Source organism: Cherax quadricarinatus, unplaced genomic scaffold (genome assembly GCF_038502225.1).
Source record: "Cherax quadricarinatus isolate ZL_2023a unplaced genomic scaffold, ASM3850222v1 Contig253, whole genome shotgun sequence".
Lineage (NCBI taxonomy): Eukaryota > Metazoa > Arthropoda > Malacostraca > Decapoda > Parastacidae > Cherax > Cherax quadricarinatus.
Window position 1 is genome coordinate 147,450 of NW_027195279.1, and position 26,920 is coordinate 174,369.

A 26,920-nucleotide genomic window follows, 5' to 3' on the forward strand; every position below is an offset into this window, starting at 1 on the left:
CGGTCCGACTTGAACCACTTACAAAGTCACACTAACCAGAAGTGGAGCAGGGCGGCTATATATAGGCAGGAAGAGGTGGTGGTGGTAGTAGTCCACCACCACCTCTTCCTGCCTATATATAGCCGTCCTGCTCCACTTCTGGTAAGTGTGACTTTGTAAATGGTCCAAGTCGGACCGAAACGTTGTCATAAGCTTCTATCTTTTATGTGCGGGTTATTTGTGTATACAACCAGTATGATTCACTACTGTGTGCCAGGTCTAGTTAGTACAGGAGAGCCCTGTTTATACAGTATGTTAGGTTCCAGGCTACGACTGTAAAGTGAAAAACAAAGTGAATCACAGCTTTTTTTCACTCTCAAATAAATATAAAAGACTGATAACATGTTTACAGTATCATATATTAAGTGAGCAATAGAGCTAGGCCTAAAAAATACATACAGTACACACATCACCTACCTTAAAATATTTTTATCCCTAGCTTACAGTGAATGGTGAATATATTGTAGGAAGTGTGAATAAATGAAGAATGGCTAGAACTGAAAACCGCTGCATTAGCAAGAAGCTGTAAAGCAAAGCGCTGTAAAGTGGGGCCTGCCTATAAGAGGTTCTTTCTCCGGTGTTTTATAACTGCCATTGACTAGCAGCTATGAAATTCACTTCCCTGGAAGCCTAGAAGGTTTAGTGGTCTTGAAGCCCTCAACAGGGATTCAAAGCAAATTTCTTTGCCATTAGTATATGATAATTTGTTTTACGTGGGAATATTTTGTACTAGGCATGTCTACAGATTTTTTTCTTTTTTACTATGCTGGCCACCTCCCACCGAGGCAGGGTGATCTGGAAAAGAAACACTTTCACCATCATTCAAACCATCACTGTCTTGCCAGAGGCACACAGATATGACAGATTAGATGTCATTCTAAACAGCAAATATCTCGAACTCCTCCTACAGATATGAATAACATTTCACGATGTGTTCAGCCATGTTATAAAGGTAAAAAAACACAGAACGGATGGGATTTAAGCCAACGGCAAGTCTGCAATCATGTTATTACTATTTTGTGAGCAATACAACTCGTGAAATCGTAATGACATGTTTGCAAACAAACCATACCATGGGTGGGGTTAGAACCCGTGATCCCATGTATCAGAAATCTTCCATATGAAGATAGACTAAGGGCCCTGAATCTGCACTCTCTCGAAAGGCGTAGAATTAGGGGGGATATGATCGAGGTGTATAAATGTAAAACAGGAATAAATAAAGGGGATGTAAATAGCGTGCTGAAAATTTCCAGCAAGACAGGACTCGCAGCAATGGTTTCAAGTTGGAAAAATTCAGATTCAGGAAGGATATAGGAAAGTACTGGTTTGGTAATAGAGTTGTGGATGAGTGGAACAAACTCCCGAGTACAGTTATTCAGGCTAAAACGTTGTGTAGTTTTAAAAATAGGTTAGATAAATACACGAGTGGGTGTGGGTGGGTGTGAGTTGGACCTGACTAGCTTGTGCTGCTGGGTCTGGTGCCATGCTCCATCCTTGAGTGGAGGTGACCAGACTGGGTGGGTCATTGGGCTAATCCGGGGGAGAGGGGTCATTGGGCTAATCCAGGGGGAGGGGACGACATGGACCTGCTCTGCATGGGTCAGTAGGCTTGTTGCAGTGTTCCTTCTTTCTTATGTTCTTACAAAAATCCAGACCAACGCATTAGCCACACATCAGTCTGGAGTTTTGCGACTCTCTGATCGCGGGTTCTAACCCCACCCGTGGTATGGTTTGTGAGCAATAAAGGAAAAGTAGACTCATCAAATACAGTCACACAAACAAATACACACATACAGTAACAAATCCATTTAGGTAGTAGGCTGGTAGACAGCAACCACCCAGGGAGGTACTACCATCCTGTGGTAGTAGGTTGGTAGACAGCAACCACCCAGGGAGGTACTACCATCCTGTGGTAGAAGGTTGGTAGACAGCAACCACCCAGGGAGGTACTACCATCCTGTGGTAGTAGGTTGGTAGACAGCAACCACCCAGGGAAGGGGAGGTACTACCATCCTGTGGTAGTAGGTTGGTAGACAGCAACCACCCAGGGGAGGTACTACCATCCTGCCAAGTGAGTGTAAAATGAAAACCTGTAATTGTTTTACACGATGGTAGGATTGCTGGTGTCTTTTTATTCCGTCTCATAAACATGCAAGATTTCAGGTACGTCTCGTTACTTCTACTTACACTTAGGTCACACTACACATACATGTACAAACATATATATACACACACCTCTGGGTTTTCTTCTACTTTTTTTCTAGTTCTTGTTCTTATTTATTTCCAATTACCTCCAAGGGGAAATGGAACAGAATTCTTCCTCCGTAAGCCATGTGTGTTGTAAGAGGCGACTAAAATGCCGGGAGCAAGGGGCTAGTAACCCCTTCTCCTGTATATATTACTAAATGTAAAAGGAGAAACTTTTGTTTTTCCTCTTGGGCCACCCCGCCTCAGTGGGCCACCCTGCCTCGGTGGGCCACCCTGCCTCGGTGGGCCACCCCGCCTCGGTGGGCCACCCCGCCTCGGTGGGCCACCCCACCTCGGTGGGATACGGCCGGAGTGTTGAAAGAAAGAAGTAACAAATCCACCTTTAAGTGCACATGCACACATACCACATGCATACATGCACATATGGACACAACATTTTTAATGTGTCAAGAGGGCAAAGGCACTCTCAAAAAGAGAGAGAAAAGAGGAATAAAAGAGGTAGCCAGCACTACCTGGGACAATAATGGATGACTTGAAAAACCAAACAGAGGAGTTTAAGTGAAAATGCAATTCCCTTCAGAAGGAAACTGTAGCCATTTCCAGTGATGCAAAGGATAAAATCACAGAACAAAAAAATACTATTGCAATTGTGGCAGAAATGAACTGTCCAGCTTCCTTCAAGATGCAAATCTTACAGAAACTGATTAACCCTTAAACTGTCAAAACGTAGATCTACATTCGATCGCGTAGCACTCCGAACATAGATCTACGTTTTTTTACATGCTTTGAAATGGAGAAAATCAAGGTTGGAGCACTATGCTTGTAAACATAAATCTATGTTTGGACAGTTTAAGGGTTAACCACAGTGTCCAAATCATTATACTACGTGTAGTGTATGTTATTACTCCATTATTGTGCTGGTTCATGTACTATCATTTGCCAGATAGTATCAACTGCCTCACTGGTTTACGTTTCTCACGCAATTGACTGTGACTTAATTTTGTACTACCATTCCAGAAATCGCCATGCATAATTATTCACTTGTTATATAACTATTATACCTCGCAGCCTGCCTTCCAAACTCCCAAGTGCAGGCCATCAGGTACAGGCCACCAGGTGCAGGCCACCAGGTGCAGGCCACCAGGAGCAGGCCAAAAGGTACAGGCCACCAGGTGCAGGCAACCAGGTGCAGGCCACCAGATACAAGCCACCAGGTACAGGCCACCAGGTGCAAGCAACCAGGTGCAGGCTACCAGGTGCAGGCCACCAAGTGCAGGCCACCAGATACAGGCCACAAGATACAGGCCACCAGACAACTTGTATATTTTTATACAAGTTGTCTAAGTCAATATTTCAATCCTTCTTATTAGTAATACATATATTCTTCATTAGTCATATGTACGTTAACATCGATCCTGATATTAACCTCTTATTACATGACATAAACAATCCTGACAATAATTGCCTTTACTACACTGCAAGCCAGGCCAAGACACTACTCAGTACCAATGATAATATAACAGTATTCGATTTTATAATGTCAGGTCATTGAGTAAGCACTTTGATGACCTCCTAGCATTACTCAGTTCCCTGCATGCCAGTATGTCAATCATAACTCTCACTGAAACCTGGCTTAAATGTGACACTGCAAGCATCTTTGCTATACCTGGTTGCACAGCCATACACAACTATAGGCCCAATCAAATACGAGGTGGCACAGCAATCTACTACTCTGATGAACTTGAATGCATCAAATCTACCTGCACCAGGGATGATAATGGTGAATATACATTTGCAAAATTCATGGTCAAAAACCTTAAAAAAAAAACCATAACAATTGGAGCTTTCTACAGAGTACCTCACTCAAATATTTACACATTTAACAAAAACCTAAGATCCACAATAACTGATACAGAGATGAATAAACATCACCTGATACTTACAGGAGACTTCAACATTAACCTCATCGATGAACACGACCCACAAGTAACTGAATTCACCGACACTATGAGCAACTGCTTACTCCTACCATCTATAACCATACCAACAGGAATCACCAAGACAAGTGCATCACTACTTGGCCGTATCTGGACTAACACTATATCCGCACTAAGAGCTGGCATTATCACAGGTAACTCCACAGACCACTATCCCACCTTTCTCATAACAAACTTACGTAAACTCCCACAGGGCACAAATAAGATCTCTTAGATGCTTTAGATGTATTTAATAATGAAAAAATTTTCTTTTCCACCCGCTGGTGGTCAGGAACCTAAGAGCCGTAAAAGAATGGTATACAATACCGACAAGATGAAATTAAGACACATATGCAATATCTGTATATCTTTATTGTAGACGTTTCGCCATCCAGTGGATGGCGAAACGTCTATAATAAAGATACCCAGATGTTGCACATGTGTCTTAATTTCAACCTAAGAGCCGTACAAATGGGGCACTCCCGTATATGATAATGTTAACAAGTTATCAAGCGTTTTAGATGCAACTGATAATAAAAAAAACTGCTCTTTTCCACCCACAAGCGATATCTGCTCATCGCTGTGGGTTGGGAACCTAACAGCCATAAAAACAGAGCCCTCCTGTATAGAATAACTTATTCATACTTAAGACTTTAAGTTGGGCAGACGAGAACGAGGAACCAAGCTGATTGGTGGCTTTACACTGGTAGGTGGCCTCATCTGCTTCTATAACTCCCTTTATCTTCAGCACACTGTCCTAAAGGTCAAATATAAAAGATTACATTAGAATATGAACAGTAATATCCGTGCACTTCTGGCAAGATAGCTAATGAGTGAGTGATGGTAAGATAAGATAAGATTTCGTTCGGATTTTTAACCCCGGAGGGTTAGCCACCCAGGATAACCCAAGAAAGTCAGTGCGTCATCGAGGACTGTCTAACTTATTTCCATTGGGGTCCTTAATCTTGTCCCCCAGGATGCGACCCACACCAGTCGACTAACACCCAGGTACCTATTTGCTGCTGGTGAACAGGGACAGCAGGTGTCTTAAGGAAACACGTCCTAATGTTTCTACCCATACTGGGGATAGAACCACGGACCTGAATGTGTGAACTGAGTGCGCCACTAATCGAGCTACGTGACACCGAAATGCTCTGCATAACAAGGGGCTTTCTATATATTATGCCACTGTTGTCAACTATGGTCTGTATAAATTGTATCAAGTACTTGTAGAAATAAATATTATTATTATTATTATTATTATTATTATTATTGTTTAAAATTATTACTATTACATTATTGGGAAACAACCAATTTGTTAAAAAAAAATTGTTTTTCCACTGAAAATAATGTACACCTACCATCCGACTTACGACCGAGTTCGGTTCCGAGAAACCGGTCGTAAGTCACATTTTTGTAATGACTTTATTTTATTGTTTTATTTTGGTATTTCATGTTTTACTTTACTTTTTATGCTGTTAGTATTGTATTTTATACTGTAAGGTTTAGGATAAACACTGTGTACAACACAAATACTGGTTTATTTCCCAGAAATTTGGCAAAAAAAATACGGTCGTAAATCGAGTGGTCGTAAGTCGGATGGTAGGTGTATTTTGAGAAAAATATTTTTTAGAACAAATTTCAGAAATAAACAATGATAAATTTAGAAAAAACTGTTTTGACCCTAATGAAAGATGGATTTTTTACTAGAACATTATTCTAACCCTCATTAAAGTCCCACGTATCCATCACAACCTGATCAACCAGGTTGTGATGGATATGTGGGACAGCAGACCACCACCAGCAACAGCCTGGATGACCAGGCTAGCACCAGATGAATTGGACCCATGGCCGCGCTCCGAATATACTTCAAACTCATCAAAGGTAAATCAAGGTATGATAAGGTATAAGTAATAGGACACCTTCCTCCTGTGGACCTATGGGCTGCTAATGCCAACAGCCTGGTTGGCCAGATGGCCAATGGGAAATCATGGCCTCAGGCTGGGTTCCATAAGTTCCTTCAACAAGTCATGGATAAAACATTAAAATGGTATAAAATACCGACAGGTTGTTAGGTAAGACACATATGCAACAGTTAGGTATCTTTATTATGAAACGTTTCGCCTACACAGTAGGCTTCTTCAGTCAAGTACAGAAAAGTTGATAGAAGCAGAATATACTTGAAGACGATGTAATCAGTCCATCACCCTTAAAGTTTTGAGGTGGTCAGTCCCTCAGTCTGGAGAAGAGCATTGTTCCATAGTATGAAACAATATCAACTTTTCTGTACTTGACTGAAGAAGCCTACTGTGTAGGCGAAACGTTTCATAATAAAGATACCTAACTGTTGCATATGTGTCTTACCTAACAACAAGTCATGGATAAAATCACACGTAAAAATCCAGAGTTACGTTATGTTTGCTTGTTGCGGCAATCATTATCTAGGGCTCCCACAATGCTCTGAACCTCATACCTTACCTATGATATACCCTTGATGAGTTCCAAGAGTATGTACTCACAGAGCCTGGTCATGAGCCAGGTTCGTCTGGTGCCTGCCTGGTCAACCAGGCCGTTACTGCTGGTGGTCCACCAAACCACATATCCATCACAGCCTGGTTGATCTGGCTCCTGGTGAAGATACTTGTCCCATTTCCTTTTCAAGACTTCTACACTTGTCCAAGCAGTGTTTCCAATATCTTCTGGTCATATGTTGAATAGTCTGGGACCATGGACATTGATACAGTGTTCCTTTATTGCGCCTACTGCACCCCTGCTTTCCATTGGCAGCTTAATCATAACAGCTGGAGAAACTACTGAAATACAGTGGACCCCCGCATAACGATTACCTCTGAATGCGACCAATTATGTAAGTGTATTTATGTAAGTGCGTTTGTATGTGTATGTTTGGGGGTCTGAAATGGACTAATCTACTTCACAATATTCCTTATGGGAATAAATTCGGTCAGTACTGGCACCTGAACATACTTCTGGAGTGAAAAAATATCGTTAACCGGGGGTCCACTGTACTGCCTTCCCCATCAGCATGGCCCCAGACAGTGTTTCAAGTGGTGAAAATTCGATTTTCCATGGAATCGTTCTACTCACACCTGAGACAGTAGAGGCACTGCTTATCAGACGGAATGCACATGGGTATATCCATACAACAGAAACCCAAAGGTATACAAAGATTATTTCCTTCAGGTACCCAAGATTCAGCTTGGGACAGAAGAGGATATTTATAACTGATCAGCAACAGAGCCCACACCATAATAGAATAGGTGCTGATCAAGAACAGAGCCCACACCATAATAGAATAGGTGCTGATCAAGAACAGCGCCCACACCATAATAGAATAGGTGCTGATCAAGAACAGAGCCCACACCATAATAGAATAGGTGCTGATCAAGAACAGCGCCCACACCATAATAGAATAGGTGCTGATCAAGAAGAGAACCCACACCATAATAGAATAGGTGATCAAGAAGAGAGCCCACACCATAATAGAATAGGTGCTGATCAAGAAGAGAGCCCACACCATAATAGAATAGGTGCTGATCAAGAAGAGAGCCCACACCATAATAGAATAGGTGCTGATCAAGAAGAGAGCCCACACCATAATAGAATAGGTGCTGATCAAGAACAGAGCCAACACCATTCTCAGTAGTAGTAACCAGTTACCAGTAACCAGTGTACCAGTAGATGACTCACTACCAACCGTCTCTGCCTGAGTCACTGTCTGTATTCATATTGTGCTGACCACAGCAGTATTCAAAGACCCCCTCACATATGGGTACTGTGGGCGGCCAGTCAGTGTTACGAGAGTGAGCAAGGAGACAAGGTTACGGCTGTTAGGGCGCTCCCCACATTATCCGTAATTATACGTACTTCCAGCCTACGTGAGTATTACTTTACCCTATCCACGTGTTCAAATCCCACATGATAAATGGTGGCAGCGGTGGGATTGAACTCTTGGATAGTCAAGGTCCATCTGGCTAACCTTCCAGTAGGTTGTTTGTTCTGGAATAAAGGTATCAGTGGAGCATGGTCTGTCAAGACATGAACAGAGTACTGATAAATGTCTCGGAAGTGCTTTAAAGACCATACTATTGCTAAAGCTTCTTGCTCAGTTACTGTATAATTACGTTCAGCCTTCGTAAGGACTCGGCTAGCAAATGCAACTGCGTTGTACTTGCCATCGGTCTTCTGAGCTAGTACGGCACCTATGCCAATTGAACTAGCATCAGTTGTCAGATAGAAGGGCTTAGAAAAATCTGGAAATTTCAAAATTGGAGCAGATGTTAGCTTTTCTTTTAGAGTTTGGAATGCTCTTTCTTGACGGAAGGTCCAAACAAAAGGAGCATCTTTCTTAAGCAACTCAGTTAGAGGAGCAGCTATGGAAGAAAAATTGGTAATGAAAGATCTATAAAAACCTGCTAAGCCCACAAAGGATCTTACGGCATCAGCAGTTTTGGGAGTTGGAAAATTTAGTACTGCAGTTACTTTACTTTGGTCAGTCGTAACCCCTCTAGGAGTGACTGATCTGAAAAATTGACATTTAGACAGTTTGATCTTTAAATTGGCTTCTTCAAGCTTACCAAGTACTACATCAAGTCTTTTCAAGTGTGTATCCACGTCTTTAGACATGACGATTATGTCATCTAAGTACACCATAAGTGCATTACCTATGAGACCTCTAAAGATATTAGTCATGAGCCTTGAGAACGTGATAGGGGAGGATCGTAATCCAAACGCCATACGGAGGAAGTGATAATGACCTGTAGGAGTGGAGAATGCAGTTAGCTCTTGGCTGTCCTCGTGAAGAGGGACTTGCCAAAACCCTTGTAACAAATCCAGGGTTGAAAAGACTTTGTTATCTCCGATGTTACGTAAAAGATCACCCAGTACAGGGAGTGGAAAGCGATCTGGAATGGTTTTCGCGTTTAACTTCCTAAAGTCAATCACTGGGCGCCAAGTACCATCCTTCTTAGGTACTAGGATCAAGGGTGCATTCCAAGGTGAATTGCTAGGTGCAATAACTCCATCATCAAGCATTTGATTGATCAATTCTTCTGCAACAGCAACTTGTGAATGAGGCATTCTGTACGCAGGTATGTAGATAGGTCTAGTACCAGGTTCAAGTGGAATACGATGGGACAATAAGTTCGTTATACCCATCTTCTCACCTGGTAAGGCAATGGCTTTACGACGTTTGTTCAACAGAGTCAACAAACGCTTGACTTCATCTGGGAAGTCAGTGGGAGCTAAGTCTTTCTCCTCAACTGGTGGAACAGATTGATCCAGTGAAGTGGATGAGGTCTCCCCGGTAGAAATAGCACCGACCCACTGGTCAGGTGACAACTCGTCCTCTACCTGAACAGGGTAAGGATAGTGAACAAGGTCAACAAGATTGGTATTTGCTCTGAGGCGAACACTGTGACCAGAAGTGTTGGCTAGGAAGAAATGGATCTTACTATCTCTTACAACATGTAAGGATGGTTCAACAAATAGACCTTTTACTTTGCAGGAATCACTGTCAACTAGGATGTTATCACCATCTGGAACACTAGGAACAACTACAGACACTCTAGTGAGGGCACTAGCTGCGACAGAAACGTCTTTCTGCAGACGGCATGTGACATCAACAAGAGATGGCATTACTAGTTGCAAGTAATTGTTTTCCGACAAGGCGTCCCCTGTGGAGAAACTACTACTTGAACTAGCAGACATTGCAGGGATAGGCTCAGCACTCAAAGTCAGAGCGTCCTCGGACACTTGAGGTAACTGGACACTATCTTGCAAGTCTGAAGTTGCAGCTCTCAGTAGTAGTAACCAGTTACCAGTAACCAGTGTACCAGTAGATGACTCACTACCAACCGTCTCTGCCTGAATCACTGTCTGTATTCATATTGTGCTGACCACAGCAGTATTCAAAGACCCCCTCACATATGGGTACTGTGGGCGGCCAGTCAGTGTTACGAGAGTGAGCAAGGAGACAAGGTTACGGCTGTTAGGGCGCTCCCCACATTATCCGTAATTATACGTACTTCCAGCCTACGTGAGTATTACTTTACCCTATCCACGTGTTCGAATCCCACATGATACCATAATAGAATAGGTGCTGATCAAGAACAGAGCCCACACCATAATAGAATAGGTGCTGATCAAGAACAGAGCCCACACCATAATAGAATAGGTGCTGATCAAGAACAGAGCCCACACCATAATAGAATAGGTGCTGATCAAGAACAGAGCCCACACCATAATAGAATAGGTGCTGATCAAGATCAGAGCCCACACCATAATAGAATGGGTGCTGATCAAGAAGAGAACCCACACCATAATAGGTGCTGACCAAGAAGAGAACCCACACCATAATAGAATAGGTGCTAATCAAGAACAGAGCCAACACCATAATAGGTGCTGACCAAGAAGAGAACCCAAATAATTGTTGTGGGGTCCTTGAATGAGTGACGTAGGTTGTAATGAAAGTTATTCCTGCTCTTCTACAGTTTTATGGAGTCCCTCAAAGAAACCTGTCCCACACATGTCCAGCCACTCTGAACTCCAGGTCCCACACATGTCCAGCCACTCTGAGCTCCAGGTCAAGACTGAAAGTGAGGCACAGTGGACCAGCGTCAGCTCTCACAGGGCCTCGCATATACATACACCATATTTTCAGTGTTCCATATTTCGTTAGTTACAAAATGAGCCATTTTTCATTATGTTCCACCCACGGGTGGAACATAATCAAAGCCAACATAAATAGGCACTGTATATGTTAAGCCTTCCTGTATTTGAAAATATGCTAACCCTCACAGTTTAACGGTTGAAGGGTGTACATATACAAGTGTATATATAACTGACCATAATTTTTAAAGGAGTGGACTGGTAAGCTAGCAGAAGGCCTCGGTCAGATGACTAAAAGCTCCAACGGCAGGTCATCATCTAAGACCCGCTTTGGGAAACACTTGTACTGTTTGCTGGCGAACCTTACCTAACCTAAACCTGCAAGCGTACATAACTGGTGTACATACACTACCGTCACCATACCGCAGCAAGTCCTAAGTAAAGGTATGATATAGGGTCAGGAGACTTCCACTTTATACCTGTGACCAGTTTTGAGGGATTTTCCTGCCCTCACAGTCCATCCTGAGTTTAGGCTTCCTTGATGACTGCCTGGTGAACCAGGCTGTTGCTGCTAGCAACCTGCTGGCCCACACAGCCATCACAACCCAGTGATGCAGGTCATCTTACAAGCAAACACAAGCACAGAACAAGTAACAGGACAACTACATAATGTACAGATCAGGTTTGATCTCAGAGAGGGTTGTTCCAATTCCTTTGATCAATAGCCCTTCACCAGCATTAAAGTGCCCACCTGAGGGGTCAATGGTGTACTACAATATAATAAATATTTACTTCTTATAGGTCCTCATGTGTGTTAAGTAGGAGTGAGCAAAGGAGTGTGCTAAGGGTTCACTGTTTACCACTTCATAACGGTTGAATTATCTACATTTTAAGAGACGTAAATGTACAACACATACCATATTTTCCGGCATATAAAGTGTGCTTTCTTCCCGAAGAGCCTTGGGAAATCGGCCTGTGCTTTATATGCTCAAGGTCAGGATCAAGGGAAGGCTTTGGGTTACACTTGTTTACCAACGTTACGTTACAACTGCTTGGAAACACCGTCTTGTATGCTTGTGCACCTTACATACTAGAAAATACTGTGAGACTATCCTCGACCACTGAAAACCCCAGTACAAATGAAAACATTTAGTTTAAAAAATAACCTGCTCGTAGGAGAAACTTACGACGAAGTTTTGGCCTGGCTTGGACCATTAACCAGTCTGACATGTTTCGGTCCAAGTCAGACCAAAATGTAGTCCTAAGTTTCTCTCTCTCTCTCCTATGTGCATATTGTTCCAGTCACGGTATTGTGACTTTTTCTCCTTTATTGTTTACTTTCATCTTTAGATTATTTGTGAACTTTTGTCACGGTATTGTCGCTTTTTATTCTACATTCTGTACATCACATGTTTTGCATTTCATTTACATCATAAACAGCATGACTACCCATCTACTACCCGCTAAACATGAAAGACACTTACGACAATTTCGTAACGATTCCTTTCTTCCACTGATAGAGAGTCGAACGTGAGCGGCTCTGAGTTTCTTAACCACTCGTAGTCCACATCAGGGATGCCAAAAGCCTCACATTCCCACATCAGGTCGGCTTCTTTAGCGATAAACTGGTCGTGCAGACGAATTGTGAAACTTGGTTTAGCTGCAAAAAAGGGGAATTTTTTTAAAATTTGAGACAACTCCAAACCAAAACATATGACAGGTACACTTTCACGTATACTGCCTCTCCACATTTAACGACAGATTTCTGTTCCTAAGGCCACGTCGGCAAACAAATTCACCGCTAAGTGAGGAACATAATACAGTGGACCCCCGCATAACGATTACCTCCGAATGCAACCAATTATGTAAGTGTATTTATGTAAGTGCGTTTGTACGTGTATGTTTGGGGGTCTGAAATGGACTAATCTACTTCACAATATTCCTAATGGGAATAAATTCGGTCAGTACTGGCACCTGAACATACTTATGGAGTGAAAAAATATCGTTAACCGGGGGTCCACTGTATAATGGTAGTGGGTTTTTGTCAACAATCTTTGATATTGTTTTAATGTCACCTTTGAATCGTTTATAACATTTCTGGTATATTTTTAAATGTTTATACAGTAGTGTACTGTATATTGAAATAAACAGAATAGAGGAAATCAGCTCTAATATACACTATTTAGGTATGCATAACTGGTCAAAGTGTCTGTCGTATGTCCAAGTCGTCAGTGAACGAGTATGTCACTAAATGAGGAGAGGCTGTATATCAAAATTATGGAAACTAGAATTTATAAAACATGAATATATATATATTTTTTCCAACACCGGCTGTATCCCACCGAGGCAGGGTGATCTAAAAAGAAAAATGAACATTTTTCTTTTTAACCCTTTCACTGTCGCGACCCGATTCTAAACTCTCGCTCTGTGTCGAAAAATTTAAAAAAAAAGAAAATTATATTTTCTTATAAAATGATAGAGATGTTTTCCTGATGGTAATAGCACCAAAAGTATGAAATCTAGTGGAAAACTTATGGAATTACACTCTTGCAAAGTTAGTGATCTCAGCAATATTTACGCATCGTTGATTTTTCCCACTTTGAACCCTATTTTCTGCCAGTTCCATTGTTCCAGTCGACAAAACTCAATAGCTATTTTGCTAGAACTCCAATTGTTCCATCAATTGAGTACAGAAATTGCTCATTTACTGATTTCAACTACCCAATAAAGTTATCAGAAATTGGTAATTTGGCCAATTTCATATACAATTCAAGTAAGGCCAATTTCAAAATAGGGGCCAGAATAAACAATGTAAACATTCCTAGCACAAAAATAACATTTTCTCTGTTCATTAGTCACGTCTCCAGGTCCCTCTTACATTACACTCTTTCTATTTTGAATTTTTATTCACACAAAAAATAGATTTACTGTTATGCAGACTACTGCATTATTACACAAATAACCCGCACATAGAAGAGAGAAGCTTACGGCGACATTTCGGTCCGACTTGGACTTTGTAAATGGTCCAAGTCGGACCGAAACGTCATCGTAAGCTTCTCTCTCCTATGTGCGGGTTATTTGTGTATCGTTTCAGTCACGGTATTGTGCCTTTTTTGTTATTTACTGCATTATTGTAAAAATGGTAGAGAAGAAGAGAAGTTGCAGAGGTTGGTGGATGAATTTGGTAGGGTGTGCAAAAGAAGAAAATTGAAAGTGAATACAGGAAAGAGTAAGGTTATGAGGATAACAAAAAGATTAGGTGATGAAAGATTGGATATCAGATTGGTGGGAGAGAGTATGGAGGAGGTGAATGTATTCAGATATTTGGGAGTGGAAGTGTCAGCGGATGGATCTATGAAAGATGAGGTGAATCATAGAATTGATGAGGGGAAAAGAGTGAGTGGTGCACTTAGGAGTCTGTGGAGACAAAGAACTTTGTCCTTGGAGGCAAAGAGGGGAATGTATGAGAGTATAGTTTTACCAACGCTCTTATATGGGTGTGAAGCATGGGTGATGAATGTTGCAGCGAGGAGAAGGCTGGAGGCAGTGGAGATGTCATGTCTGAGGGCAATGTGTGGTGTGAATATAATGCAGAGAATTCGTAGTTTGGAAGTTAGGAGGAGGTGCGGGATTACCAAAACTGTTGTCCAGAGGGCTGAGGAAGGGCTGTTGAGGTGGTTCGGACATGTAGAGAGAATGGAGCGAAACAGAATGACTTCAAGAGTGTATCAGTCTGTAGTGGAAGGAAGGCGGGGTAGGGGTCGGCCTAGGAAAGGTTGGAGAGAGGGGGTAAAGGAGGTTTTGTGTGCGAGGGCTTGGACTTCCAGCAGGCATGCGTGAGCGTGTTTGATAGGAGTGAATGGAGACATATGGTTTTTAATACTTGACGTGCTGTTGGAGTGTGAGCAAAGTAACATTTATGAAGGGGTTCAGGGAAACCGGCAGGCCGGACTTGAGTCCTGGAGATGGGAAGTACAGAGCCTGCACTCTGAAGGAGGGGTGTTAATGTTGCAGTTTAAAAACTGTAGTGTAAAGCACCCTTCTGGCAAGACAGTGATGGAGTGAATGATGGTGAAAGTTTTTCTTTTTCGGGCCACCTTGCCTTGATGGGAATCGGCCAGTGTGATAATAATAATAATAATAATTGTGAAAGAATATTAGGCTCACCAGTTGATGTGTATTAGATGCATGGCATGATTTGTATACTCTTGAATATCGACAAAAATCAAACATTTCTGCTATTTTGAGCTCAATTTCAAGGTACAGAAAACCATTCAAAACCATCTCTATTTCTGTAATATATCTTCCATTCTATCGATTGAGACCAAGAAAATGAGAATACGACTATAAATACCATACGAAAATATGCTGCAGAGTCAGTTTTAAACCAAAAACATGATCAGTTTTTTTTTTCTCATTATGCACTGCGTGCTGCAGGATTTTTTTTATACTGTGCACACTGACCACTGACCATTCTCTCATATGTGGGTCTACCATCTTTCTCCTGCTAGATTTTAAGCCGCTAGAATTTTGGTGTAGTACTACAGCACCAACACTGGCATGTAAGCCGTAGTACTACAGCACCAACACTGGCATGTAAGCCGTAGTACTACAGCACCAACACTGGCATGTAAGCCGTAGTACTACAGCACCAACACTGGCATGTAAGCCGTAGTACTACAGCACCAACACTGGCATGTAAGCCGTAGTACTACAGCACCAACACTGGCATGTAAGCCGTAGTACTACAGCACCAACACTGGCATGTAAGCCGTAGTACTACAGCACCAACACTGGCATGTAAGCCGTAGTACTACAGCACCAACACTGGCATGTAAGCCGTAGTACTACAGCACCAACACTGGCATGTAAGCCGTAGTACTACAGCACCAACACTGGCATGTAAGCCGTAGTACTACAGCACCAACACTGGCATGTAAGCCGTAGTACTACAACACCAACACTGGCATGTAAGCCGTAGTACTACGGCACCAACAGTGAAAGGGTTAAATTTAGTAATGTATACAAAAGGGGTTACTAGCCCTTGCTGCCAGCATTTTAGTCGCCTCTTACAACACACATGGTTTATGGAAGAAAAATTCTTTTCCACTTCCCTATAGAGAATGAATATATATATATATATATATATTTTTTTTTCAACAAACTGGTCGTATCTCACCAAGGCAGGTGGCCCAAAAAGAAAAACGAAAGTTTCTCTTTTTAAATTTAGTAATTTATACAGGAGAAGGGGTTACTAGGCCGTTGCTCCTGGCATTTTAGTCGCCTCTTACAACACACACGGTTTACGGAAGAAAAATTCTTTTCCACTTCCCTGTGGAGAATGAATATATATATATCACTTGCAAAGCAACTTTTTCACACAGAAGAAGCCAATAACTTGGATATTTAAATTAAGTATTTACTATAAGAAATCTAGTTGTGAGAGTCGCACAACATAAGAGAAAAGTGCACTATTCCTTATACAGCGGACCCACGGTATGCGACCTTAATTCATTCCAGAAGGCAGTTCGAGTACCGCTCTGAGTATTGAACAAGTTATTATTATATTATTATTATCACACTGGCCGATTCCCACCAAGGCAGGGTGGACCACCAAGGCAGGGTGGCCCACCAAGGCAGGGTGGCCCCAAAAAGAAAAACTTTCACCATCATTCACTCCATCACTGTCTTGCCAGAAGGGTGCTTTACACTACAGTTTTTAAACTGCAACATTAACACCCCTCCTTCAGAGTGCAGGCACTGTACTTCCCATCTCCAGGACTCAAGTCCGGCCTGCCGGTTTCCCTGAACCCCTTCATAAATGTTACTTTGCTTACACTCCAACAGCACGTCAAGTATTAAAAACCATTTGTCTCCATTCACTCCTATCAAACACGCTCACGCATGCCTGCTGGAAGTCCAAGCCCCTCGAACAAAAAACCTCCTTTACCCCCTCCCTCCAACCTTTCCTAGGCCGACCCCTACCCCGCCTTCCTTCCACTACAGACTGATACACTCTTGAAGTCACTCTGTTTCGCTCCATTCTCTCTACATGTCCGAACCACCTCAACAACCCTTCCTCAGCCCTCTGGACAACAGTTTTGGTAATCCCGCACCTCCTCCTAACTTCCAAACTACGAATTCTCTTCATTATATTCACACCACACATTGCCTTCAGACATGACATCTCCACTGCCTCCAGCCTTCTCCTCGCTGCAACATTCATCACCCATGCTTCACACCCATATAAGAGCGTTGGTAAAACTATACTCTCATACATTCCCCTCTTTGCCTCCAAGGACAAAGTTCTTTGTCTCCACAGACTCCTAAGTCCACCACTCACCCTTTTCCCCTCATCAATTCTATGATTCACCTCATCTTTCATAGAACCATCCGCTGACACGTCCACTCCAAAATATCTGAATACATTCACCTCCTCCATACCCTCTCCCTCCAATCTGATATCCAATCTTTCATCACCTAATCTTTTTGTTATCCTCATAACCTTACTCTTTCCTGTATTCACTTTTAATTTTCTTCTTTTGCACACCCTACCAAATTCATCCACCAATCTCTGCAACTTCTCTTCAGAATCTCCCAAGAGCACAGTGTCATCAGCAAAGAGCAACTGTGACAACTCCCACTTTATGTGTGATTCTTTATCTTTTAACTCCACACCTCTTGCCAAGACCCTCGCATTTACTTCTCTTACAACCCCATCTATAAATATATTAAACAACCACGGTGACATCACACATCCTTGTCTAAGGCCTACTTTTACTGGGAAATAATTTCCCTCTTTCCTACATACTCTAACTTGAGCCTCAATATCCTCGTAAAAACTCTTCACTGCTTTCAGTAACCTACCTCCTACACCATACACCTGCAACATCTGCCACACTGCCCCCCTATCCACCCTGTCATACGCCTTTTCCAAATCCATAAATGCCACAAAGACCTCTTTAGCCTTATCTAAATACTGTTCACTTATATGTTTCACTGTAAACACCTGGTCCACACACCCCCTACCTTTCCTAAAGCCTCCTTGTTCATCTGCTATCCTATTCTCTGTCTTACTCTTAATTCTTTCAATAATAACTCTACCATACACTTTACCAGGTATACTCAACAGACTTATCCCCCTATAATTTTTGCACTCTCTTTTATCCCCTTTGCCTTTATACAAAGGAACTATGCATGCTCTCTGCCAATCCCTAGGTACCTTACCCTCTTCCATACATTTATTAAATAATTGCACCAACCACTTCAAAACTATATCCCCACCTGCTTTTAACATTTCTATCTTTATCCCATCAATCCCGGCTGCCTTACCCCCTTTCATTTTACCTACTGCCTCACGAACTTCCCCCACACTCACAACTGGCTCTTCCTCACTCCTACAAGATGTTATTCCTCCTTGCCCTATACACGAAATCACAGCTTCCCTATCTTCATCAACATTTAACAATTCCTCAAAATATTCCCTCCATCTTCCCAATACTTCTAACAAGTTCTTCCCAACCAATTTTCTGTTTGGTTGGCTGTTATCACTAATTGTTGTAGACCCCATAGCGACTTATTTATACAAATAATACAAAAAACACCAAAAAATTTGAAGAAACACAAAATAGTTTACAGCTATGTTCTGGCAGGTTGTATTTGTTTGGTCGTGCGCTGAGCTTTGTTCAACTAGGCAGCTGGTCATGTACCGAGGTTCCACTGTGTATCAAAATTATAGGAACTGGGATTTATAAAACACAAATACAGTGGACCCCCGGTTAACGAACTTTTTTCATTCCAGTAGTATGTTCAGGTGCCAGTACTGACCGAATTTTTTCCCATAAAGAATATTGTGAAGTAGATTAGTCCATTTCAGACCCCCAAACATACACGTACAAACGCACTTACATAAATACACTTACATAATTGGTCGCATTTGGAGGTGATCGTTAAGCGGGGGTCCACTGTACAGTGGACCCCCGCATAACGATATCGTTAACCGGGGGTCCACTGTATATATATACAGTGGACCCCCGGTTAACGATTTTTTTTCACTCCATAAGTATGTTCAGGTGCCAGTACTGACCGAATTTATTCCCATAAGGAATATTGTGAAGTAGATTAGTCCATTTCAGACCCCCAAACATACACGTACAAACGCACTTACATAAATACACTTACATAATTGGTCGCATTCGGAGGTAATCGTTATGCGGGGGTCCACTGTATATATCTCCATGGGGAAGTGAAAAGAATTCTTCCTCCGTTAGTCATGCGTGTCATAAGAGGCAACTAAAATGTTGGGAACAAGAGGCTGGTAACCCCTTCTCCTGTATAAATTACTAAATGCTGGGAGCAAGGTGCTAGTAACACTTTCTCCTGTGTAAATTACTAAATTTAACCCGTAAATGGTCCAAGCAGATCTACGTTCACATGTGTAGTGCTACAAAAGTAGATCTATGTTTTTTTTACATATTTTCAAATATAACAAAAAAAAATTAGATCAAAGTTTTTTACACATTTTTAAATGTAAAAAAAAAAAGATCTACTTTTTTTACATACTTTCAAATGTTGAAAAAACGTATATATACGTTTGGACCGTTTATGGGTTAAGAAGAAAAACTTGCATTTTTCTTTCTAGGTCACCCTGGCTCGGTGGGATACAGCCAGTTCGTTAAAAAAAAAAAAAAAATTCGCAAAGACAATAACTCTGAAAACGAAGTATTTAGTATAACAAATCTAGTTCTGAGCAACACAAGAAAATATGCACCTTTGAAGGCTGACAGAAAGAGTATTTCTAAGGGCAGTTTGGCCTCACTTCTACTACATCTCCATTCCTCTACTATTACTACTACATCTACATTCTTCTACTATTGCTACTATCTTTACTATTACCTTGCTTTGCTCCCCTTACTCTCTTGTGCCACTAAACTACTCTCCCTACTTTCTAGTACCACTACTTCCAAGAGAGGGAGAAGAGGTACAATTACCTCTTCTCCCTCTCTTGTTCACATCCTTGTTCCACTCCCCTACATATACCGGCTTCCTCACTGTGTTACTGTGACTTGTAAATGGTCCAAGTCGGACCAAAACATCCTCACAAGCTTCCCTTCCCTGTGTGTGGGTTATCTGTGTGGCACAGGGAATGATGTACTCTACCTTGAATGATGACAGTATTATCTGTGTGACACAGGGAATGATGTACTCTACCTTGAATGATGACAGTATTATCTGTGTGACACAGGGAATGATGTACTCTACCTTGAATGATGACAGTATTATCTGTGTGACACAGGGAATGATATACTCTACCTTGAATGATGACAGTATTATCTGTGTGACACAGGGAATGATGTACTCTACCTTGAATGATGACAGTATTATCTGTGTGACACAGGGAATGATATACTCTACCTTGAATGATGACAGTATTATCTGTGTGACACAGGGAATGATATACTCTACCTTGAATGATGACAGTATTATCTGTGTGACACAGGGAATGATGTACTCTACCTTGAATGATGACAGTATTATCTGTGTGACACAGGGAATGATGTACTCTACCTTGAATGATGACAGTATTATCTGTGTGACACAGGGAATGATGTACTCTACCTTGAATGATGACAGTATTATCTGTGTGACACAGGGAATGATGTACTCTACCTTGAATGATGACAGTATTATCTGTGTGACACAGGGAATGATGTACTCTACCTTGAAGGATGACAGTATTATTTTCTATAACATGTCTAAAATCCTGATTCTGACACTGAGAAATACACACCTTATATGCTAAGAGACACTGTATTTTCTATGACCAGTCTGGAATTCTGAGAGAGAATACAGAGAAATACACACCTTGTATGCTGAGAGAGATAGTATTTTCTATGGCCAGTTTGGAGTTCTGAGCACGACACACATAGTCACCAATGTCTGAGGGCTCTACTTTAGGCAGCACCAAGACCCTATTATAATTGAGCAGCTGGGCACCTCGGGGCAGCTGACCATCTCTGCGAGTCCAGTTGTACATTGGCACTGGGCTGGAGAGACAGTGGTACAAAAATTAGTAAAATACACAAGGGCCCCACATTTCTGGCTCCCTCTTTGTTGGTGTCCCACTTTTATGGCAGTTTTCAATTGAACTACCATTCATTATTTTTTTATTAATACATCGGTCATTTCCCACCTAGGCCGGGTGACCCAAAAAAGAAGAAACACTTTCATCATCACTCATTCCATTATGGTCTTGCCAGAGGCGAGTGCTTTTTCCAGCCTTTCGCTGTTTTCACACAACAGTTGCATAAGAAAAGGGCGACCCACACCATATAATGAGGTAAATATATTGTATGTACTGTTTAATTACTTTTGTAACTTTTTTTAAGCCTAGCTGTACTAAGCACTTAATATATCATAGTGTAAACACATTTTCAGGCATTGTAGATGACACCAATATTGAAAAAAAACGTATTTTTCAACTCACCAGTGAATTTCGCTAACCAGCGGGACTTGGGAACCTAACAGCCATAAAAGCAGGGCCCTCCTGTAATTAACTTTACAGCCAAGGTAATATTTTACATATCTTAAGCCAGAAGTGTAGTTTTTATGAAAAAAAGAGGATATGTATAAGCTGTGGTCTTAAGACTGACTGGTGTCACATACATGTAGGAAACAGGTGGGGTTTAAACCCATGACAAGTGAGTCCTAAATTTCACAGGCCAATGCATTAACCACCTAACCAGCTGGCTCTAATAAGATTCATCCAACTAGATATACAGTGGAACCTCAAAAATCGAACTGCTCCCGACACGACCAATTATGTAAGTGTATTTTTGTAAGTGCTTTTATAAGTGTATTTTTGAGGGTCTGAAATGGACTAATCTAATTTACATTATTCCTGATGGGAATAAATTCATTCGGTAAAGGCACTCGAACAGCCTTCTGGACCGAAAAAAGTTCGATATTTGAGGTTCCACTGTATTTCTATACACCATAGGGAGGTTAGCATGGGCCACCACTGTGACCAGAACAATACACAAATAACCCAGATATAGGAGAGGGAAATTTATGACAACTTTTGGTCTGACTTTAACCATTAACTAGCCACACACTGTGTGACGTTAACGGTCCAAGTCGGTCTGAAATGTCATTTTAAGTCTCTCCTGTGTGCAGGTTATGTCGTAATGAGAATCACACACACAGTAGCACTTACTATCCAAAAGCAATGCACTCCAGCCTGACATCTTCACCTCTTATTGGAGCTTCAGGAAAGGCTTTAGGAAAGTTGTTAGCAAACTTCAGCTGCTGGTAGTTAGCTGTAGGAGGAAAAAACACGGTCTTTAGAGCAAAACACATAGCCATCATTAAAAATTAAGGTACGGTACAGCCTCTCCTCACTAACGACACGGTTCCACTCCTAAAACCACGTCAGTAAATGAATTCATCACTAAGCAAGACGCATACAATAATGGTAGTGGTTTTAATGTTTTAATGTTTTAACCCTTAAACGGTCCAAACGTATACTATATACGTTTTTTCAACATCTGAAAGTATGTAAAAAAATGTAGATCTTTTTTGTTTTACATTTGAAAACGTGTAAAAAAAACTTTTATCTACATTTTTTTTTGTTATACAGTGGACCCCCAGTTTACGATATTATTTCATTCCAGAAGTATGTTCAGGTGCCAGTACTGAACGAATTTGTTCCCATAAGGAATATTGTGAAGTAGATTAGTCCATTTCAGACCCCCAAACATACACGTACAAACACACTTACATAAATACACTTACATAATTGGTCGCACTGGGAGGTGATCGTAAAGCGGGGGTCCACTGTAATTGAAAATATATTTGTAAAAAAAAAGTAGATCTACTTTTGTAGCTACGAATTTGAACGTTGATCTGTTTGGACCGTTTAAGGGTTAATGTCACCTTTGCACCATTTATAACATTTCTGGCATATTTTTAAAAGTTTTTACAGTAGTGTAATGTATATTGTAATAAACAGAATAGAGGAAATCAGCTCTAATATACATTATTCAGGTATGCCACAGCACCTTTCCTCTGTTCATTAATCACATCCTAAAGCCTCTCCTATATTACACTTGTCTTCCATTTTGAATTCATCACTCACTAGGAGTCTGTGAAGACAAAGAACTTTGTCCTTGGAGGCAAAGAGGGGAATGTATGAGAGTATAGTTTTACCAACGCTCTTATATGGGTGTGAAGCGTGGGTGATGAATGTTGCAGCGAGGAGAAGGCTGGAGGCAGTGGAGATGTCATGTCTGAGGGCAATGTGTGGTGTGAATATAATGAAGAGAATTCGTAGTTTGGAAGTTAGGAGGAGGTGCGGGATTACCAAAACTGTTGTCCAGAGGGCTGAGGAAGGGTTGTTGAGGTGGTTCGGACATGTGGAGAGAATGGAAACAGAATAACTTCAAGAGTGTATCAGTCTGTAGTGGAAGGAAGGCGGGGTAGGGGTCGGCCTAGGAAAGGTTGGAGGGAGGGGGTAAAGGAGGTTTTGTGTGCGAAGGGCTAGGACTTCCAGCAGGCATGCGTGAGCGTGTTTGATAGGAGTGAATGGAGACAAATGGTTTTTAATACTTGACGTGCTGTTGGAGTGTGAGCAAAGTAACATTTATGAAGGGGTTCAGGGGAAACCGGCAGGCCGGACTTGAGTCCTGGAGATGGGAAGTACAGTGCCTGCACTCTGAAGGAGGGGTGTTAATGTTGCAGTTTAAAAACTTTAGTGTAAAGCACCCTTCTGGCAAGACAGTGATGGAGTGAATGATGGTGAAAGTTTTTCTTTTTCGGGCCACCCTGCCTTGGTGGGAATCGGCCGGTGTGATAATAAAAAAAAAAAAAAAAAAAAATTTACTCTATTTTTTTAGATATTAAAATATAATTAGGAATGATTGATCATGGTTTACAGTGACCCAATTATTGAATCAGACCTATTAAAAACCCAGAAAACAGGCCAGGGGGTGTATGGAGGGGGTGCCTTTCCTGTCCTAAGGAAAATCGGCCAAATCTTTACATTTCCAATACATACTTGGAGTCTAATTTGACACTACTTCTGATCCTGAAACCAACCAAAATCATCTCTATTTCAGTACTATGTCTTCCATTCTATCAAATAATACCAAGAAACAGCCAATAAAACCCTAAACCCATCCTAAAAAATACCTTAAAATGCCTATTTTTAACCTTTTTTGTACGTGATATGGATGTATACCCTAAAACCATCCTAAAAAATACCTTTAAATACCTATTTTTAACCTGCACATAGAGAGAGGAGCTTATGATGACGTTTCAGTCGACTTGGACCATTTACAAAGTCACACTGCTACCACTTTCACCATAATTCACTCTCTTGCTGGAGGCATACAGATATGACAGGTCAGATGTCACTCCAAACAGCAAAAAATCTCAAACCTCTCCTTTAGAGTGTAGGCATAGTACTTCCTACCTCCAGGACTCAAGTCCAGCTAACCAGTTTCCCTGAATCCTTTCACAAAATGTTACCCTGCTCCCACTCCAACAGATCGTTAGATCCACAAAACTACTTGCCTCCACTCACTCATATCTAACAAGCTCACACGTGCCTGCTGGATGTCCAAGCCACTTGCACACAAAACATTTTTATCGATCAATAACAATTTATGTACTAAAATTGACTTACGATGTGGATAAATTTCCAGGTTGAAGAACGGACCATTCTTGCCGATACCAGAGACGGTACTCTGAACGTTACAGCTGTATTTGCCGATGTCAATGAAGTCCAAGTATGAGAAGTATAAGTTGCCATCGTATGACACCATAGTTCTCCTGTCCTCCTCAACAAAATTAGGAAAGTAGTCCCTTGCCCAGTAATAGTGCACATCTGTAAGGAAAAATAATCTGCGTATTAAAGAAACATGTACAGTAGAGATGCCATCTCCATGTAGTCAGTATCCACAGTTTCAGTTATCCACAGTTTACCATGGCCCAAAGTGCAAAAGTAGTGAAGATGGGAGTTCTTCAAAGCCTACGAGAAGCTGTAAAGTGCTGCCCATCAGGCAAGAAGTGGTAATTCTAGACTTATTTTGCATAATTTATCAACTAAACTTTATCATGGATATGCATGTAAACAAAAGTGACTTTTATTTAGGGTTGGCTACTATCCACAGTTTCAGGTATCCATGGTAGGTCTTAAAAGATATCCCCCATGGATACCTTGAGGGAGACTACTGGATATATGTATATATAGTTATTCATCATTTAACAATGGGGATACACTCTGAGAAATGCATTGTTAGGCGACTATCACTGTGCAAATGTTACTGAGTGTAAGAGGCCACTGCCAGTGTAACACAGCACAGTGTTTAACCCTTAAACTGTCCAAACGTAGATCTACGTTTGTGCGCGTAGTGCTCCGACCTTGATTTTCTCCATAAGGAAGCATGGAAAAAAACGTAGATCTACGTTCAGAGCGCTATGCAAGCAAATGTAGATTTATGTTTGGACAGTTTAACCCTTTCAGGATCCACAGGCCCTCTCAGAGACTTGTTCTCAGGGTCCCCCAAATTTCAAAAATAAAAAAAAAATTATTTTTTCTTATGAAAAGATAGAGAATCTTTTCCCGATCATAATGACACAAAAAGTATAAACTTTGATGGAAAACTTATGGAATTATGCTATTGCGAAGTTAGCAGTCTCAACGATGTTTACGCATCGACGATTTTGCCCACTTTGAGCCCTATTTTCGGTCAATTCCAATGTACTAGTCGACAAAAATCATAACTATTTCGCTAGAACTCCATTTTTTCTATCGAATGAGTACAAGAAACCACCAATTTACTGATTTCAACTATCCAATACAGTGGTCAGAATTTAGCAATTTTGCCAATTTCACACAAATTTCAAAAGATGCCAATTTCTGAATAGAGTCCAGAATAAACAAGAAAGACATTCCTGGCACTAAAATAACATTTCCTCTGTTCATTAGTCAGGTCCCCAGGCCCCTCTTACATTTCTTTTGCTTTCCACTTTGAATTTTTATTCTCACAAAAAATAGAAGATTTACTGTTATGCAGACTACTGCATTAGTGTAGAAATGGTATAAATAATATCAGCGCACTTGTGAAAGAATATTAGACTCACCAGTTGACGTGTATTGGACGCTTGGCACGATTTGTTTACTTTTGAACTTAAGTAAAAATCGAACATTTCTGCTACTTTGAGCTCAATTTCAAGGTACTTTTCATTGTAAAACCAGTCAAAATCATCTCAATTTCTGTAATATGTCTTCCATTCTATACAATGAGACCAGGAAAACTAGAATACAACAATAAATACCATACGAAAATATAGTGCAAAGTCACCGTTTTAAACCAAAAACACGGTCAAAGTTTTTTTTTCTCATTACGCACTGTGCTGCAGGATTTTTTTTATACTGTGCACACTAACCACATAGACCCATTCTTTCATATGTAGGCCTACCAGCTTTCTCTCACTAGATTTGAAGGCACTAAAATTTATGAGTACTATTACGTCATGGACCCTGGTGCTTAAGCCGTACTAGTACGGCCGAAACCCTGAAAGGGTTAAGGGTTAACAGTAAACTTTTTTTATAAGGAGAAAGAGTACACTCTAGAATAACGATAAAAATTAAAGTATAGTAAATACATAAACCAGTATCATACAGTAAGCCCTTGACTCACAAACATATTGAGAATCTTCTGTATTGCGTATATCAATGTTATATCATCATTATCATTTATTATCATCATCAAGTACAGTGGTACCCCGAGTTTCAAACTGTCTTCGCTCCAGAAGGCTGTTCAAGTGGCCTGGTGGCTAACGCTCTCGCTTCACACGGCGAGGGCCTGGGTTCGATTCCCAGCCAGAGTAGAAACATTGGACGTGTTTCTTTCTACCTGTTGTCTATGTTCCCCATCAGTAAAATGGGTACCTGGGTGTTAGTAGACTGGTGTGGGTCACATCCTGGGACACTGACCTAATTTGCCCGAAATGCGGAGCATAACAAGGGAGTTTCTATATAGTAGTATGTCATTGTTGTCAGCTAG

General features: G+C 41.2%; 1 protein-coding gene across 2 annotated transcripts in view; it reads right to left on the reverse strand.

Annotated features, from left to right (window-relative positions):
- Positions 1 to 26,920, reverse strand: part of Cont (Contactin) — an 88,086-nt gene that overhangs the window by 42,210 nt on the left and 18,956 nt on the right. For both annotated transcript variants that reach the window (XM_070080254.1, XM_070080255.1), the window contains exons 7-11: positions 24,535 to 24,735; positions 22,066 to 22,168; positions 20,715 to 20,896; positions 12,335 to 12,510; positions 4,869 to 4,980 (exon numbers count right to left, since the gene is read on the reverse strand). In XM_070080254.1, coding sequence (XP_069936355.1) covers positions 4,869 to 4,980; positions 12,335 to 12,510; positions 20,715 to 20,896; positions 22,066 to 22,168; positions 24,535 to 24,735 — 774 coding nt within the window. The remainder of the gene's footprint in view (positions 1 to 4,868; positions 4,981 to 12,334; positions 12,511 to 20,714; positions 20,897 to 22,065; positions 22,169 to 24,534; positions 24,736 to 26,920) is intronic.